The 16,623-nt window shown below is 38.3% G+C and overlaps 1 protein-coding gene across 2 annotated transcripts in view; it reads right to left on the bottom strand.

The window, feature by feature from the left end:
• Window positions 1-16,623, bottom strand: part of TMTC1 (transmembrane O-mannosyltransferase targeting cadherins 1) — a 265,889-nt gene that overhangs the window by 154,679 nt on the left and 94,587 nt on the right. For both annotated transcript variants that reach the window (XM_079139333.1, XM_079139332.1), the window contains exon 6: window positions 503-584. In XM_079139333.1, coding sequence (XP_078995459.1) covers window positions 503-584 — 82 coding nt within the window. The remainder of the gene's footprint in view (window positions 1-502; window positions 585-16,623) is intronic.

Below are 16,623 nucleotides of genomic sequence, written 5' to 3' on the forward strand. Positions count from 1 at the left end.
AGGAAGTTCTAACTATGCTTCTAAGTAATGCTTCAGAAGATGAGATATTACAGAAAGAAGCCATTTGGAAGAGAATGGAGGTGTCCTAGCCCTTATGATAGTTGAATGAACTTGCCTGAGACCTCAACCAAAAATTATGATGATCAGAATAATCATCCTCCCAAACTAAAGCACTTAGAGCAGATATATAGTTGTGGTATTTAGGCTACTAAATTTTGGGGCCATTTGTTATGCAATAATAGATAACTGATAGAGCTTCTCCACCACCTCTAGACAAAAAGGTGCATTAACACCTTGAAAAATGACTTGTAAAATACTGTGTGTCCTCACATATACCTAGAACAAAACATATACCTTTGAATGCTCTGCAACACTTATGGCATATAAACTGTTTGATACCAAGATTGCAATGCTGGAATCTACTGTCGATTCTATCAAATAAACTGGATTGTGTCTCTGAGCTGAGTTAAAATGAAAAATTCTTGATCAGATATATACTTACATAACTTATGACCAAAACAGCCCTTTTTAAAAATGGTCTCATGGTAAGCAGGAAATTTCTATTGCTGCTTGTTGTCAGATGCCTGAAACAGGAAAGGAAATAAATCTTAAGTAAGTGTTAAAGTGTCCTGCATAATATTCCCTTTTCAATGAATATGCTGCAGCTCTGAGAAAGGCTGTGAAGGCCCCAAGCTGAGTGTGGCCTCTGAGCCAGCACACCTAGGTTTCAACACTGCAGCTCTGCTGCTTGCTACCCAGGAGACCGGGAAAGTCTCTTCCCTTCTCTGCACAGTGCTCCTCCTCACTTGGGAGGATGATAACACCTACCTCACAGGAAAGTTGTCAATGAGCCAATATGGAAGGGAACCAAGCACTGACAATTACAAATATTACCATCCCATCTAACCTCAAAGAACCCAGTCATTCTGACAACTATGTGGTTACACAGTCACAGGGATGATTTTAAATAAAATAAGAGTTCATTTACCTATACATGGTAATGTCTTTCACCCGCAAAATACTTCACCAATGTCTTACCCCTAAAGACAGTGCTAAGGTTACGTGAAGTTTAGAAGTTTTTGCAAGGTTGCAGAATTAGTGAGCATCAATGGTAGAATTAGTCACCTACATATGAAGAACAATTTTCTCACCTTGCTATGGTCCTTGGAATCAAGAATGTCAACTTCTGGAGGGGTAGGAACTTATGTAGACCCTGCATCTGCCACAGGCCGTTCAATCTTACAAAGTGGGAGATGTGAGTATGTACATGTAAGATATGTGATTGAATAGCTTTAATAAAGACAATGAAAGGGAAGCAAGAACAGCTATCAAAAGCCCCAGCTGAAAACACACAGCAAGTTGTGTCCACCCACAAGGAAATTTCTACATATTAAAGTACAGAGTGGAGAAAAGAATCAAATCACATAATTCAACAAGCATCTCCCGCTTCATCATTATTCCCCCTATTTATTTTCATTTTTTTTCTTCTACTGCTCTTAGTTCTATTTTTCCTCAAAGGATTTCTCCCCAGCATAGCTTAAAATTAGCATTTGAACAACGTCTCTTCACATAAGGAGAATGTTCTTTAAGGAGAGAAACCATTTTGTAAGACCCAAATGGGTTAGTATTTCACAAATAAACATCCACCTGGAGGGCTGCTTACAAAATATGTGCATCCTTGGCTGTGTAATAAATGTTTCGAAACTGTACAATGACAGCCTTACTTAAAGTCAAATCTCTTCCTTTACACTTTCCTTTTCCTCTTCCTGGTTCATAAATAACTTTGGAAGTAATATATGCTCTGATGTGACTTATGGAGTACTTACTAGAGAAAGTGAGGTACCCAAAACACAGAATAAAGTCAGTTACTAACAAGCTTTGCACTGGATCCATCCTCAGATACTGCATTTAAATCCCTTTCTTCTCCCTGAGGCACCAACATAGTGCTTGGCAAGGAGGAAGACCAGGTACCGTCAGCAGCTACCTCAAATGTGCCAAAGGGTGCCCGGAATTTTACATGAGGTTTTGTGTGTATTTGCATCTGTGCATTTTTCTAAGCAAAGTCCTTGGCTTTGATGTTCAATGTCTCCAGAGTCTGAAATCCTAAAAAGAAAAAGCACTGCTAAGAGTCCTTCTCTCAGCTTTGCTACTACTATGATTACCATTTCCAGTCCAAGTCAAACAACACTGGGAATTTTTGCTACTCCTTTACAAGGGGTAAGATAAATGGTAGCAGGAAGGCAAAGGGGATGAATGACAGATGGCTCAAGAAGGTGCTGGGAGGGCAGGAATCACAATACTTAGGAAGGAAAAAAAGAACTTCCTGGGGTGGTCTGCTTTTGGAAGTATTATTTCTCAAGTTCTCTTTGTTGCTTGTTTATTTTTAACATAGTGGAAAAATGAGAAGTGGTGTTCCTTTCTATAGAACAACAAACCACAGAGTTTAGGATTTTTTCAATGTTAAATTTAGATGAATTCACCATATATTGTTTCACTAAAAGCTTGCTATGATGGTTATTTCAGTAAGTTATTCTTACCAGTATCCTCTGGTTTAGAAATTCTTGGGAGAAATTCCACTTCCTTAAAAAGTCAAGCTGAAGTTACCAAATGAGTCATTCTTAAAATGTAACATCCAAAGCAATCAATGAGAGCCCAAAGTGGTACAAAGGATCAGTGATCGAAAACTAAGACTTCTTTTCAAGATTTCTATTTCTAGCTGTTGAACCAATATTAAATGAGAAAATAAGAGAAATGACATGGCATCCTTTTTTGATAAATACTAGGTCAGGGATAAGATTCCTAATCTCAATAGAGTGTATGCCATGAGCTCATTTCTCTGAATCCTTTATTCCTTTCCACTCCCATGACAAAACCGGATGGAGGAATGTCCCCCATATGCTCAGTAATATGGTCAGTGACACAGAAATGAAAAATAATGAATAGTGACGATATTATTATTAGCAATAATAATAAAACAGCTAACAATTAATATGTGCCAGACACTAAGTGGCTCAAATGTAATAATATGGGCTTGAGATGTAGCTCAGGGGTAGAGCACTTGCCTAACAAGAAGTGATAATTGAATATTATATCTAATTTTCTCAGCTACATATTTCAATCATAAGATAAAAAATATTATCATTAATACTTTCTGATTTCATTCAAATTCTCCACAGTTTTCCTTACAAAGCCAGAGAGCATGCCAACCCAAACACCAAACCACTGGCGAAACCACTAGAAAGAGAACAAAGGTTCAGAGTTCTATTTCTTTGCTTTCATCCAATTTGTTGCATGACTTGGAACAAACTTACAGATGTTTCATTTTCTTCCTTTATCAATGAGAATTGGGGCAAATGGTTTCAAGGTCCCTTTCAGGTCAAAAAGATTGTGGTCATTGCATGTTCTCGCCAACTGATGACATTATAAATGAATGAAGATTAAAAAAAAAAACCTGCTACATTTCAAGAATAATGGAATATCAAAGGATCAGAAGGAAAGCAAGGATTAGTTGATCCTCCACTTTGAGTAGACCTCTATATAATTTGCAGTTGCATATACAAATAGTTTAGTATAGCTTATTGGTATTGACAAAGTATGCATTTTAACTGATTTTTTTTAAATAAAAACAAGAGATCAAGATTATTCAAAGTAAATTCTCTAATTTATGCTTCTACACATGCCATATTTTCTGATTACTAACTTCTACTTTCCCAGTTGATTCTATGCAAATATTCAGAGCTAAAATGTGACTGCTTCTTGAGTTCATTCTCCATAGTTACTTAGTCCTCAATGCCTACTAAAGATCTTAGCCGAGATCAGAACAACTGCCACCCTAAATCATCCACCCATAATCTTAAGAGTTCAATGAATGCTTGGGAGAAACTGTTTTTTAGTTTTGTTTTTTTTTTTTCTTTTGTTGTATTAAAGAACTGCATCTTGGGGCACCCTACCACTGAACTACCTCTCCAGTTCTTTTTTATTTTCTGTAGAAAGACAGGGTCTCACTCAATTGCCCAGGATGGCCTTGAACTTGGGATCCTCCTGCTTCAGTCTCCACAGTAGCTGAGATTTCAGGTATGTGTCACTGCCCAGATAAATGAGTATCTATTATTATAAGTTGCTGTCATTTATTAACACATAATTACCATGCCAATAGATACTCCATATATATGACAAAAATTCTTTGTTTGATCACACTTTATTCAGGCTCCTGAACCTTCTTCTAAGTCCACCTGTGCATTTTCCCATAAAATCCAGTTTTGACAAGAACTAAATCAGTTTATCAAACAAAAACAAAACAAAACAAACAAACAAAAAAACAACCATCCACACTTGATATCTAACCACCTTACATGTCTGATTGTATCCTTTGCTCTCCATCATTCCCAAGGAGTGATGTCTGACCATCCTTGCCTTTACAAGAATCCTGTTAGGACAGGTTAGCCCCCCCCCCCCCTTAAACATAAGGGGGAACTTCTTTTAGTAATCTGCCTTCCACTGACCCTCCATCCTGCTCCTTGGCTACAAATATCTACTTGTCCATGCTATATTCAGGGTTCAGCCCAAACTCTCTCCTTTGTTGCAAAATTCTACAACAGTGACCCCTGTAACTATTGCCACAGGTTCCCTCCACCTTGAATAAAATCATTATAACCATGTTTTAACAAGTGTGGTTTGAATATGTTTTTCACACATATAGCAAGATGATCAAAGATCAACAAATGCTTAGTGACCTGAACAGTTTAAAAATTTTTATCTTGGTGTAGAGTTTTTTGAGTTCTTTATATATTCTGGAAATATTGCTCTATCTGAAGTATGAGTGGCAAAGATATCCTCCCACTCTGTAGGCTCTCTCTTCACATTGCTGATAGTTTCCTTTGCTGAGAGAAAGCTTTTTAGTTTGAATCTATCCCAGTTATTGATTCTTGTTTTTATTTCTTATGCTATGAGAGTCCTGTTAAGGAAGTCTGATCCTACACCAACATGTGGAAGATTTGGACCTACTTTTTCTTCTATAATCTGCAGGGTCTCTGGTCTGATTCCAGGGTCCTCGATTCATTTTGACTTGAGTTTTGTGCAGGGTGAGAGATAGGAGTTTAGTTTCATTCTGTTGCATATGGATTTCCAGTTTTCCCAGCACCATTTGTTGAAGAGGCTATCTTTTCTCCATTGCATATTTTTGGCACCTTTGTCTAGTATGAGAAAATTGTATTTATTTGGGTTTGTGTCCGTGTCCTCTATTCTGTACCATTGATCTACCTGTCTATTTTGGTATCAATACCATGCCATTTTTGTTACTATTGCTTTGTAGTATAGTTGAAGGTCTGGTATTGCAATACCCCCTGCTTCACTCTTCCTGCTAAGAACTGCTTTAACTATTCTGGGTTTCTTATTCTTCCAGATGAATTTCATAATTGCTTGCTCTATTTCTGTGAAGTGCGTCATTGGGATTTTAATTGGAATTGCATTGAATCTCTATAGCACTTTTGGTAGTATGGCCATTTTGACAATATTAATTCTGCCTATCCAAGAACACGGGAGATCTTTCCATCTTCTAAGGTTTTCTTTAATTTTTTTCTTTAGTATTCTGTAGTTCTCATTGTAGAAGTCTTTCGACTCTTTTGTTAGATTGATTCCCAAGTATTTTATTTTTTTCAAGGTTATTGGGAATGGGGTGGTTTTCCTAACTTCTCTTTCTGAGGATTCATCACTTATGAAAAAAAAAAAAAGCATTAGATTTATGAGCATTGATTTTATATCCTGCTACTTTACTGAATTCACTTATGAGTTCTAAAAGTTTTCTGGTGGAATTTCCCGGTTCCTCTAAATATATAATCATGTCATCAGCAAATAGAGATAGTTTGAGTTCATCTTTTCCTATTCGTATCCCTTTAATTTCTTTGGTCTGTCTAATTGTTCTGACTAGAGTTTCAAGAACAATGTTGAATAGAAGTGGTGAAAGAGGGCATCCCTGTCTTGTTCCAGTTTTTAGGGGGAATGCTTTCAGTTTTTCACCATTTAGAATGATATTGGCCATGGGCTTAGCACAAAAAACTCTACACCAAGAATACAAATAATCCAATCAACAAATGGGCAAAGCAAATGAACAAACACTTCACAGAAGATCTATAAGCAATCAATAGATATATGAAAAAATGTTCAACATCTCTAGTAATAAGAGAAATGCAAATCAAAACTACCCTAAGATTCCATCTCATCCCAATCAGAATGGCGATTATCAAGAATATAAGCAACAATAGGTGTTGGTGTGGATGTGGGGAAAAAGGTACAATTATACATTGCTGGTGGGGCTGCAAATTAGTGCAGCCACTTTGGAAAGCAATGTGGAGATTCCTTAGAAAACTTGGAATGGAACCACCATTTGACCCAGCTATCCCACTCCTAGGCCTATACCTAAAGGACTTAAAATCAGCATACTACAGTGATACAGCCACATCAATGTTCATAGCTGCTCAATTCACAATAGCCAGACTGTGGAACCAACCTAGATGCCCCTCAATTGATGAATGGATAAAGAAACTGTGGTATATATATATATATACAATGGAATATTACTCAGCCATAAAGTATAATAAAATTATGGCATTTGCAGGCAAATGGGTGAATTGGAGAATATCATGCTCAGTGAGATAAGTCAATCTCAAAAAACCAAAGGACAAATGATCTCGCTGATAAGCAGATGATGACACATAATGGGGGGTAGGAGGGGGGCAAGAAAGGAGGAAAGAGGGACTGTATAGAGGGAAAAGAGGGGTGGGAGGGGTGGGGGGAGGGAAAAATAACAAAACGAGTCAAAAACTATTACCCTATGTAAATGTATGATTGCACAAATGGTATGCCTCTACTTCATGTACAAACAGAGAAACAAGATGTATCCCATTTGTATACAATTTTAAAAAGTAAAAAAAAAAAAATCTATCCTGCCTCCTTTCAACCTCTTTTTGTGTTTTCTGTTATCCCTACCCTTCAGTACTAGACTAGGGTGCAAAATTATACCAATAAATAATAATATTGCTATATATGGAATTCCTTCTAGAACACCAATCACAACTATTAAATTCCCTTTGCTCTTTCAAGATAATGAAGGATATTAATAAAGTCTCACATACTCTGAAAATAATTTGAACTCAGAGCTTTTAGAACAGGAATTCAAAAATACTGCTTTTGTTTGAAACACAAAGGATTTCTCAATGGAACAAAATTTAACAAAGATAAAGTTCACATTAGAAAAGATAACAACCTTAGCAAAAACAACAGAAGAAACTTAAGTGTCTCTGGGTTTCCTCTTTAACACACTTGCTTGAACCCAGAAGGACCTTCTTTACATCTAAATAGACAAAGGCATTCTACAGAGGAGCCGCCAACCTTTGATGTCTCCTTTGATATTCAAATGAATATTCTGAAGGGAAGGAGCTACTATCCTAAGACAATTGCCTTTCTCAGGCCTGTCTACTCAGAAGACCAAATTGACCTTCCATGCCCAACTCCAAAGCTCTGGTAAACTCTTCTTAGAGAAATTTAAAACTCTTAACTTGTCATGTTATTTACAAAGAAACATGTAATTAGATTATCATGCATAAAATATGGAAATAAAGCCTAGAAGACAGGGGAATGTGGTTTCAGTTCTCTCAACCATCCCCAAAACTGAAGATAGTGTTAGAAGGGTACTGGAAGGGAACCAAACAGCTTGGGAGTGTTATGGGAGAGGAAAAAAGATGAAGTCGAGAAAATGTTAACTGAATTGGAAAAGGTCATGGCCCTTCACTGTCAAAGGTCAAAGAGGTCAAGCCTCATTAATTAAGTCAGAGGATCCAATTTATAGTCCCTCTACAATTAATTTGGTCAACAGTCCTGATTTTAATTCTTTCTACAAGTAATAGCAAAAATTCAGCTTTGGTAATATCGGCCTTGTCTTTCATTAACAGTTCCAGGGCAGTTTCAATTCATTAGTAATAGGGAGTACTTAATGCACTACCATGTGCCAGTAATTGTGCTCAGCACCTTGCCCTTGTTATTTCATATTAGCCCTTTGAGTCCACACTTGCCCCCATCCAAATAAAGCTGCTACTTATTCAGGGTCTCATAGCTGACAAGAGGCAGTAGTAAAACCCAAACCCACATCTAAAACCAAAGTATTCACTATTCTATGTTTACTAGAGTCCGAGGCCACAGGCCTGACTCTGGGGGTGCCAACACATCAGATCTTGTCACTTGCACCAAAAATCAAATGGGAAAATTGTGAACAGCAGGAAAGAAACTTTAACCAATGTGGCCATATTGGAAGGACAAAGGGGAACATTGTTTCCAGCTGACAATGACTTAGAAGCTTTACAGAAAGAAGATTGAGGGCAAGGGTTGGGGAATTGTACAGTTAGAGGCACAGCACAGTTGCCAAAGCAGGTGATCGGCAGGCCAGGTCTGATCTGTTATCTTACCAAGATTGGTCAGCCAGGAACTTGTCAGGGATAAGAAAGTTTTTGTTGCCTGAGTGGTAGTTTGGACTCATCACAAAATGTTTATCTATCAGACCTGGTGTTTCTGAAATTCAAAGTGATTCAGAGCAAAATGGAGACAGATACAAAATGGAGGGAGATAATACCAAGTTTCTATTCTGCTTTGAGCTTTGAGCTACCCATTGGACATTCTCAGGCCCATGTGACAAGATGAGGACTTGTTACAATTACAGCACAAAACTAAAATGAAACTAGGCTGCACATTTTCAACACAGATTACGGATGATCCCCGATTTACAGTGGTTCAATTTATGATAGTTTACAATGGTGCAAAAGCAATATGCACTGAGCAGAAACCATACTTTGAATTTTGAACGTTGATCTTTCCCTGAGCTAGTACAATACACTCTCATAATGTTGGACGGCAGCCACCCACCAAAATTCCCAGGAAATCACATTATCATGAGAGCAAACAACCAATACCCTACTAAGTTGCTAAGGTACAATGCTCTGAAGGTTAGGTGCACTGCACACATTTTCAACTTAGCATATTTTCAGTTTCCAATGGGTTCATCAGGACACAACTCCATTGTAAGCTGAGGAACATCTATAGTATTAAATGGCATCTCTGTGTAGTAACAGCATAGTTACATCTGTCTCAGTGCATCTGTGAACAATATCACAAACTGGATAGCTTTTAAAGATCAGGAATTTAACTTTTTACAGTTCTGGAGTCTAGGGGGTCCAAGATCAAGACACTGTCCTTTACTGTCTGGTAAGCACCTTCTTACTGTATCCTCACATGGCATGAAAGCAGGAGACAAAAAGAGGCAAACTTTGGAGCTCTTTTATTGTTGTTGTTGTTCTTGTGGTAATGGAGATTGAACCCAGGAGTGCTCTACTACTAAGCTACATTCCAAGTCCTTCTTATTTTTTTATTTTGAGATAGGGTTTTGCTAAGTTGCCCAGGCTGGACTTGAACTTGCAATCCTCCTGCCTCAGCTTCCTAAGTATAAAGAGAAATGGACAGTGAACAGATAAGAATGCCCCAAGTGACAATGAAGCTGACAACTGAGAAGATGACAAGTGAGTCGGGTGAGGAAAGCAGAAATACAACACATTTCTGCAGCCCATTGTGGAGTTTGGATATACTTTGATGGCAATGAACAGTCAGCGAAGGGCCTTCAGCACAAAGAGAATCTGAGCTGATTTCCAATGGTCGAGTCAGCACTGTCTGACACTGGTACAGTGACTGCTCTAAAGTCAACAGCAAAGAATGGCCCAGCAGTACCAATGGTGGATACCAGGAAGAATGGTAATTCTGGAAATTTCTGAGATATCAGACCCAGAAATAGATGAAAGGTTTTAGCCCAAGTAGTTGAAGAGATGTTACAAGAATAAGTAAGAAAAGCATTGTTACATTTATTTAGCAGAATGATGTAGTTGTTAAATAATTTCTTATCTACTTTAATCTTTTGTTAATTGGTCATTAGTTCTGAATATATAAAAGTTTTCTTCTGAACTGAATACTTAATTTGCCAAAAGAAGAAACTTCGGCAAAAAGATATATATTGTCATGCATTCCTGTGGCATTTACGTGTCAAAAAGCCTTCAATTCATTCTAACATTAATCCTTGAAAGATCCTCAGAGGTGGCAGAACAGGGAGCACTGTCACTGTTACAGATCTAACCCCTGTGAGCAGTGCGTATGGAACCAAAGTTGAGTCTCCTGATGAACAATCCAATATTTTTTTAGCTGCACCACAGTCTCCTCTTTGACAATGTATTCACTTGTTTTCCCTTATTGTTATCTATCCAAACATACTGCACATCAGAGGTTCTGCAAAATCCATGCAATAAAATCACTGATAACTTGTAACACACATTTGTACACATATCCAGGTAAACCTTAGCACTGAGAGAAATAATGAAAATAGCAAATAATAATATAATAACATTTTCTGGGCCTCACTGGAATATATGAGTTCATAAACTCAAGTACAATTAAGCTAGTGAAAAAGAATATTCAATATTGAAATCGAGTAAAATAGAAAAAAACATTTCAGGTCAACAACAATAATAATAGCAGGTACCATTTAGTGATTGCCTTCCAAGTGTCCCAGGCATGGTTCTAATTAATGTATGTGTTCCCTCAGCACACTCCTATAAAATGAGAGATGTCGATGTCTTCTATTTGCAGGGGGAAAATGGAAGCATTAATGGCCCAGTAACTTGCCCCAAGGTCCCACAGGTAGTAAGACAACAGAGTCAGAATATAAGTATAGCCTGTGCCCTTGCCCACAAATGTTCTTCTGTGTCTCACATCATTGACAGCAAAATCTGCACCTTCCCAGGGGGAATGTTGGAAATGCAAATACTACTTTCAGGAGCATACACATCAATGACACGTCTGAAGAGATAGGAATTCAGGATATCAAGAAATAAGTGATCAATGTGTTAATTTCTAATTAACAAAAGCCTGCCTTAATTGCATCACCAGGAAAAGTGATAAGCTATTCAGACGACTTTTGACTTGACAAGAACAGTATTGGGAACTAAGTGAGGTCCTAGAAGCAATATATGCAAGGAATAAAGGCATACATTTGACATCAAAATGATAGCTAACATTTACTGAGTGCACACTGTGGTCTAGAAACTTTGCCAAATACATGTTAACCCTTTAAATACATAATACAACAACAATGAAGCAGGTGTTATTGCTTTGTTTATTTCATAGATGGGGAAACTGAGGCATTAAAAAGTGAACAGCTTCCCTGGGATCACAAAGCCAGTAATGAGCAGGACTGGAGCTTGAACCTGTGTACTCTGTCTCAGCCCACACTCTCAACACCCACAGCACCTCTCTGTACTGACTGCGCTGCCCCAGGACCAAAGGAGTTCAGAGAAGGACGAAATCAACATGGACTGGGAAAGGTAGGGGATCTGAAGGAAGAGATGAGATGGCCTCAGGGGAAGAGAAGATTTGAGTCTGGGGAAGCAGGAGGGACCAAGAGGAGCAGTGCCCCGGTAGCTGCCTGAGGGCGAATGAGCAAAGAGGACAAGAAGAGCTGCCTGTGAACACAGCCTGGGCAGCCCCTGCTCCTGCACATGTGTACTCCTGAAAATGTCTCCAAGTCAAGAGTCTAAATTGTGAATAAATGGATGTTAAAATGGAGGTTCAAATCCTGAAAGCTTGAATAGCAGCATGTTATTCCTAAATGATGATTCCATCTCCCTTTTGCTCAGTGATCAAAGTGTTCTCAACCTGACAGCTCTGTCCCCTAAGCCAGTCCTGGTGTCTCTGTCACTCGAGTTACTAAGTTCCCACAGGGGGAAATAGAGAAGGAAATGCTTCTACTACACCTCATCCCACATTCTAGACACAGACCCACTTCTGAAGAGTTTCAAACCTTGTGGTTACTCCGTACAACACTAACTGGCCACCACTGCGGTCAGGAGAGGTCGCTCTGTGTTAGCAGCCAGCACTGGTCTCTCTTCCACTTGTTGCACCTGTGTGGAATGCAGGCCAGGCCAGTCTGTTGGTCTCTCTCTCTCTCTCTTTCTTCCCAACTTTTATGCTTCAACTTAGACTTGGGTCTGTGTTACAGATCCAGGCAACTTAGATTTAGGGCAGAGAGGTGGGGCAGTCTCACTTCAACCTTTAACCAAGCCACTTTCTCCAATCCAGCTTTCTGTTAGGGATCCCCAGTTCCCTCCCCATTCCCAACATCCTCATCCACAGACTCTGAAGCAACTTCATGGTAGCTGACAGCAGAGGCTTTCACACACTCCTGGCTTCATGCACTGAGTTCACTCAGGGGCCAAGCAGGACATTTGGCAGCCTGGGCTTGCTGCAAACCACGGCTCCTCCAGAAATAGATGACCTCACTGCACTATGCTCAGAGCCCACAGTAGAGTGGCTGCCTTATAACCCAGCACCACTCACAGGAAGTAACCAATGTGGAAGAAAAGAAACCTTTTCTTGATCTAAAGAGACTCAGAGGCCAGAGAATTTCCATGGTCACTGCTAACACCCTCAAATGTTAGACAGGAGAACTGACTGTCAGAGCTGCAGGGACTAAAAAGTGGGAGAATCAAATCATTCCTTGCACAAGCTTAACAAACACCTGTAACATTCACTTTCTTACAAGAATCGAGCCTTTTAAATTTATTATTATTATTCTAGGGATTGAACCTAGGGACGCTTTACTACTTCACTATATTCTCAGTCCTTTTTATCTTTTCTTTTAAGAGAAGGTCATGCTAAATTGCCCAGGCAGGCCTTGAACTTGCGATCCACCTGCCTCAGCGTCTCAAGTCACTGGAATCATAGGTGCACCTCCTACCTTGAAGGGATTCAAGTTTTATTTCACTCAGAACTCTATATTTTCCATCAAAGGCAAATACGTTAAGGGGAAAAAAAGTGAAAATTGTGAGACTTCAACTCTTGTCAGGTTTTATTTTTAAATTCCAATTCTCACTCGCATTGAAAGCTCCTGAGGAGAAATCTATAACTAAGATTTCAGAGTAAAAATAAGAATCATAGTGACTCTTAACACGGAGAACACACAGCATACAAACTATTGTTATTCATAATGTCAGGGTTTTACTGCTTGCATAATATATCTATCAGTATTGTGGAAGTTAGACATTCACAATCTACAAGATTTTTTTTTAAAAGGTAAGCTTCCTTTCTAATTTCCTGCTAAACTTAAGAAGCCAAATTAAAAACATAATATAAAAAATTTAAGTAACCATAATATAAAAAAATCGAAGTAGAAAAGTTTTCCAAGAAACTAGAAATTCCAGCCTCAGTCATATTATTATTTACATATTTAATTATATTCATTTATATTTTACTTATATTTGTTGAAGAAAACATTTGGAACATAATTTTATAATATTGCAGTAAGCTAAGTTTTCTGTATCTCCATGTCTGATGCCTTGGTTTTCAGGGGGGTTTCTAAGGGTCCCTCATGCTATGCTCTCAAAAGTCAGCACTTGATATTACAAGGACAGCTGGGTACAGTGAAAGCACCACAGGCCATGGAGTCACAGGGACCTGGATCTGAATCCTGACTCACTCAGTTGCAAACTTGGAGAGTAGGCAAGAGACAGTCTCATGAGCCTTCTCTGGAAAATGGTCATAATTTGCACCTTATAAGGTTGTTGAAAGGATCTCAATGAGAATGATATATGCAAAAGGCTCAAGACAGGGTCCAGCACAAAACAGCAACTGAAGTGGCCATTATTAGAAGAGTGACCATAATTCAGTAGAAAATGGTCAAATGGTATGGCCTGTCCTTCATAATCACAAAAAAATAAGGAACTCAAGGAAAGGAATTGTACAGAAAAGGCTTCCATCACTCTCAAGGTCTGTCAGCTCCCTTCTTCCTGGAAGGAGAAGGGAAAAGAACAAAATATTTCCCCAAAAGACAAAGCCTCCATGTGGCTTTCCACATTCTTATTCACCTCATTCCTTTAATTCTGTTCAAATACAGAATCACACACCCAAAGGTGTTGTGTGGCTTGTGAGTGCACAAGGAGCAGGCTGAGGAGGGGCTGCTGAGGTGGCCTGTCAGGGCTGAAAAACAGCCTGGACTCTGTTCAACCACCAGTGTGAGGAGGCACAGGCTGAGCCTGCCTGAGGAAGGAGCATCTTTCCCTAATTTACCCCAAAGGACAAAAGGTGCCTTCAACTCAAACATCAGGCTCCACCATGCCTCATGCCCACAACTTTTCCTATGTCTCATAAAGATCCCCTGTTGACCAGTAGTGGCCCTGATCTATTACGATTTCTCACCCAATAATTTCATTGTCCTAATGACTTTCACAGACTTGCTTAATCTAATCTTTCCATTTTCTTTGCAGCCAATTTCATTTGCTTACTGACATATTACCACGTGTTGCTGTATTTCCAGCTACCAGACCATGTTCAAAGTAACTTAATGTTCAAATGAAGAATAGCATTGGTTTGTGTCTTAACTCAGCTGAGTTTCCCTTGCACATTCAGCACAGCGCTCTGTTCAGCAGGCATTTAAGTCAACAAACCAAATTTTTAAAAATCCTATGCGTGCAAGTCTTAACCCTACCTTTACAAACTCTGCTGATATCAGGACCCAATTTGAGACACTTATTTTAAAAAATGTTTTTCTCATTCTAAATTTAATTTAGCAAAAAGCATTCTGAACATTTTCCAATGTAAAGTTTAGATTCAAGAGATTTTCATGCATGTGGCTAGATAGTCCTCAAGGGTGACCAACCAGGAAAATATGGCTAATAACGGAACTTTTGAGTGCTAGAACTTAGAAGATCCTGAGAAAACCAAGATGAGGATGAGACAGTGACCTTGAGTGCCATCTTCTCGCAGTTAGTACTACACAGTGAAATAAACTGCTGAGGAACCATACATTCTACAAAATTAAAATAAAAATTTAATTTCTTCTTCTTCTTTGCCCTGGATGCATGCTCTCTCTTGATTCATGACTCTGTTCCTGATAGAAGGGTGTAATCCGAAACAAGTGCTTCTCTAGTAGAACACATCTATTAATTGGTTCAGCTTATTAATTCTGAACATATGAAAACTAGTATTTTCTCATTCATGCTTTTCAGATCTCAGAAAAATTTTTTCAATTAACTTGGATGAACCTATATAAGGTATTCTTTATAACATCATTTTATTGAAGTAACAAAAGGGAAAGGAGAAAAGGGACGGACCACAGTTTAATAAACATTCAAGACTACACAGAGTCCCCTCTATGTACAACCAGTGGAACTGTTTAAAGATTAGATTTAATGAACTGTGAATCTGCATGATTCATTGTAGTAGAGACTGATATTTCAAAAGCTAAATTTGAATCAAGCTTATACCATCAATTAATTATAAGGAACTTGATGGGTCTTGATTTTAAAACACACCATATCTATAAATGATGGGCACAACTTACCAAAATAATTAATCTTAGGCATAAATAACCAAAAACCAAATATTCAAACATCTTGCCTAGTATACCGAATTTGGTTGAGGACCAAAATAATATAATTCACATCAGGCCCTCAAGATGTGTTGCAGACAAGAACCAAGCCCAGTTCTTCTGTGGAAACAGAAGAGCTGACAGGAACACATACATCCCTTCATCTAAAAACAGTTACCATTTTCCATTCTGGGACCTAATGATTTTCAGTTCTGCCTTCAAGAAAAGAGCACCAGTTACTCAGCCTCTAATTTTCCCATGTTTTTCTTTCTTAACTAATCAATCTAATGGACTTCAGAATTGAGGTTATTACAAATAAACATAAAATTTGCAGCGTGAAGAACCCTATTTCTAAATGGCTGTTAAATTCATTGTGATTTTGTTGTTGTTTTTGTTTATTTTTGTTTTTATCATATCCAAACAGGGCCAGTGAGCCTACTCACCAACAGAACATTACTCTGCAGTTCTTCCCATATTTAACAAGGGCCATAAAACATGCACAGAACCACTAGCAGTCCAAATATGGTACGTGAATTAATCCTAATTGTGTGAGCTATCCTCACAAAACTAGACAATTAATTTCTTTATTACAAGGCAACTATTTCTATCCTTACACTATTCTAGAAATTTAATAACCCATTATTTCTACAATTCTTTGAATCTCATCAATTAAACAATCTCATCTATTAGTTATAAAAACAAGAATCACAGATGAACAAAAATTGCTTTTGAGTAACTAAAACTAATGTTTCTAACCCAAAATGATCTGGTTTTCATCCCTAGGGCAAAATTAAATTCTGCAGAAGTGATACAATTTTAACTAAAGGAAGTGACAGGCACCACAGCCAGCCTGGTCCATTCAATCGTCCCATAACATTTAAATGTTCAAGCATTTCTCTCTTCTGCTTGATGAAAACAAGCATGGTAACCTGGAGCCACTGCAGGGCCACAAGGATGAAGGGAAAATGCATTTGTGAATCACAGGGTGGAGGATGACCTGCTCACCAATCAGGAACATTTATATCAGACATGATGTCATAAGAAAGAAACTTCTATGGCAAACGAGTCTATATTCATGAGTATGATTATCTCCACTAATAAGAGATGGTGAAGGCAGTGAGAAGTGGCACCTAAAAGTAAGAGGAGATCTCCAATTTCAACTTCTGGAAGTAAAT

The sequence above is a fragment of the Sciurus vulgaris genome (genome assembly GCF_902686455.1).
Source record: "Sciurus vulgaris genome assembly, chromosome: 5".
In the NCBI taxonomy this organism is placed as follows: domain Eukaryota; kingdom Metazoa; phylum Chordata; class Mammalia; order Rodentia; family Sciuridae; genus Sciurus; species Sciurus vulgaris.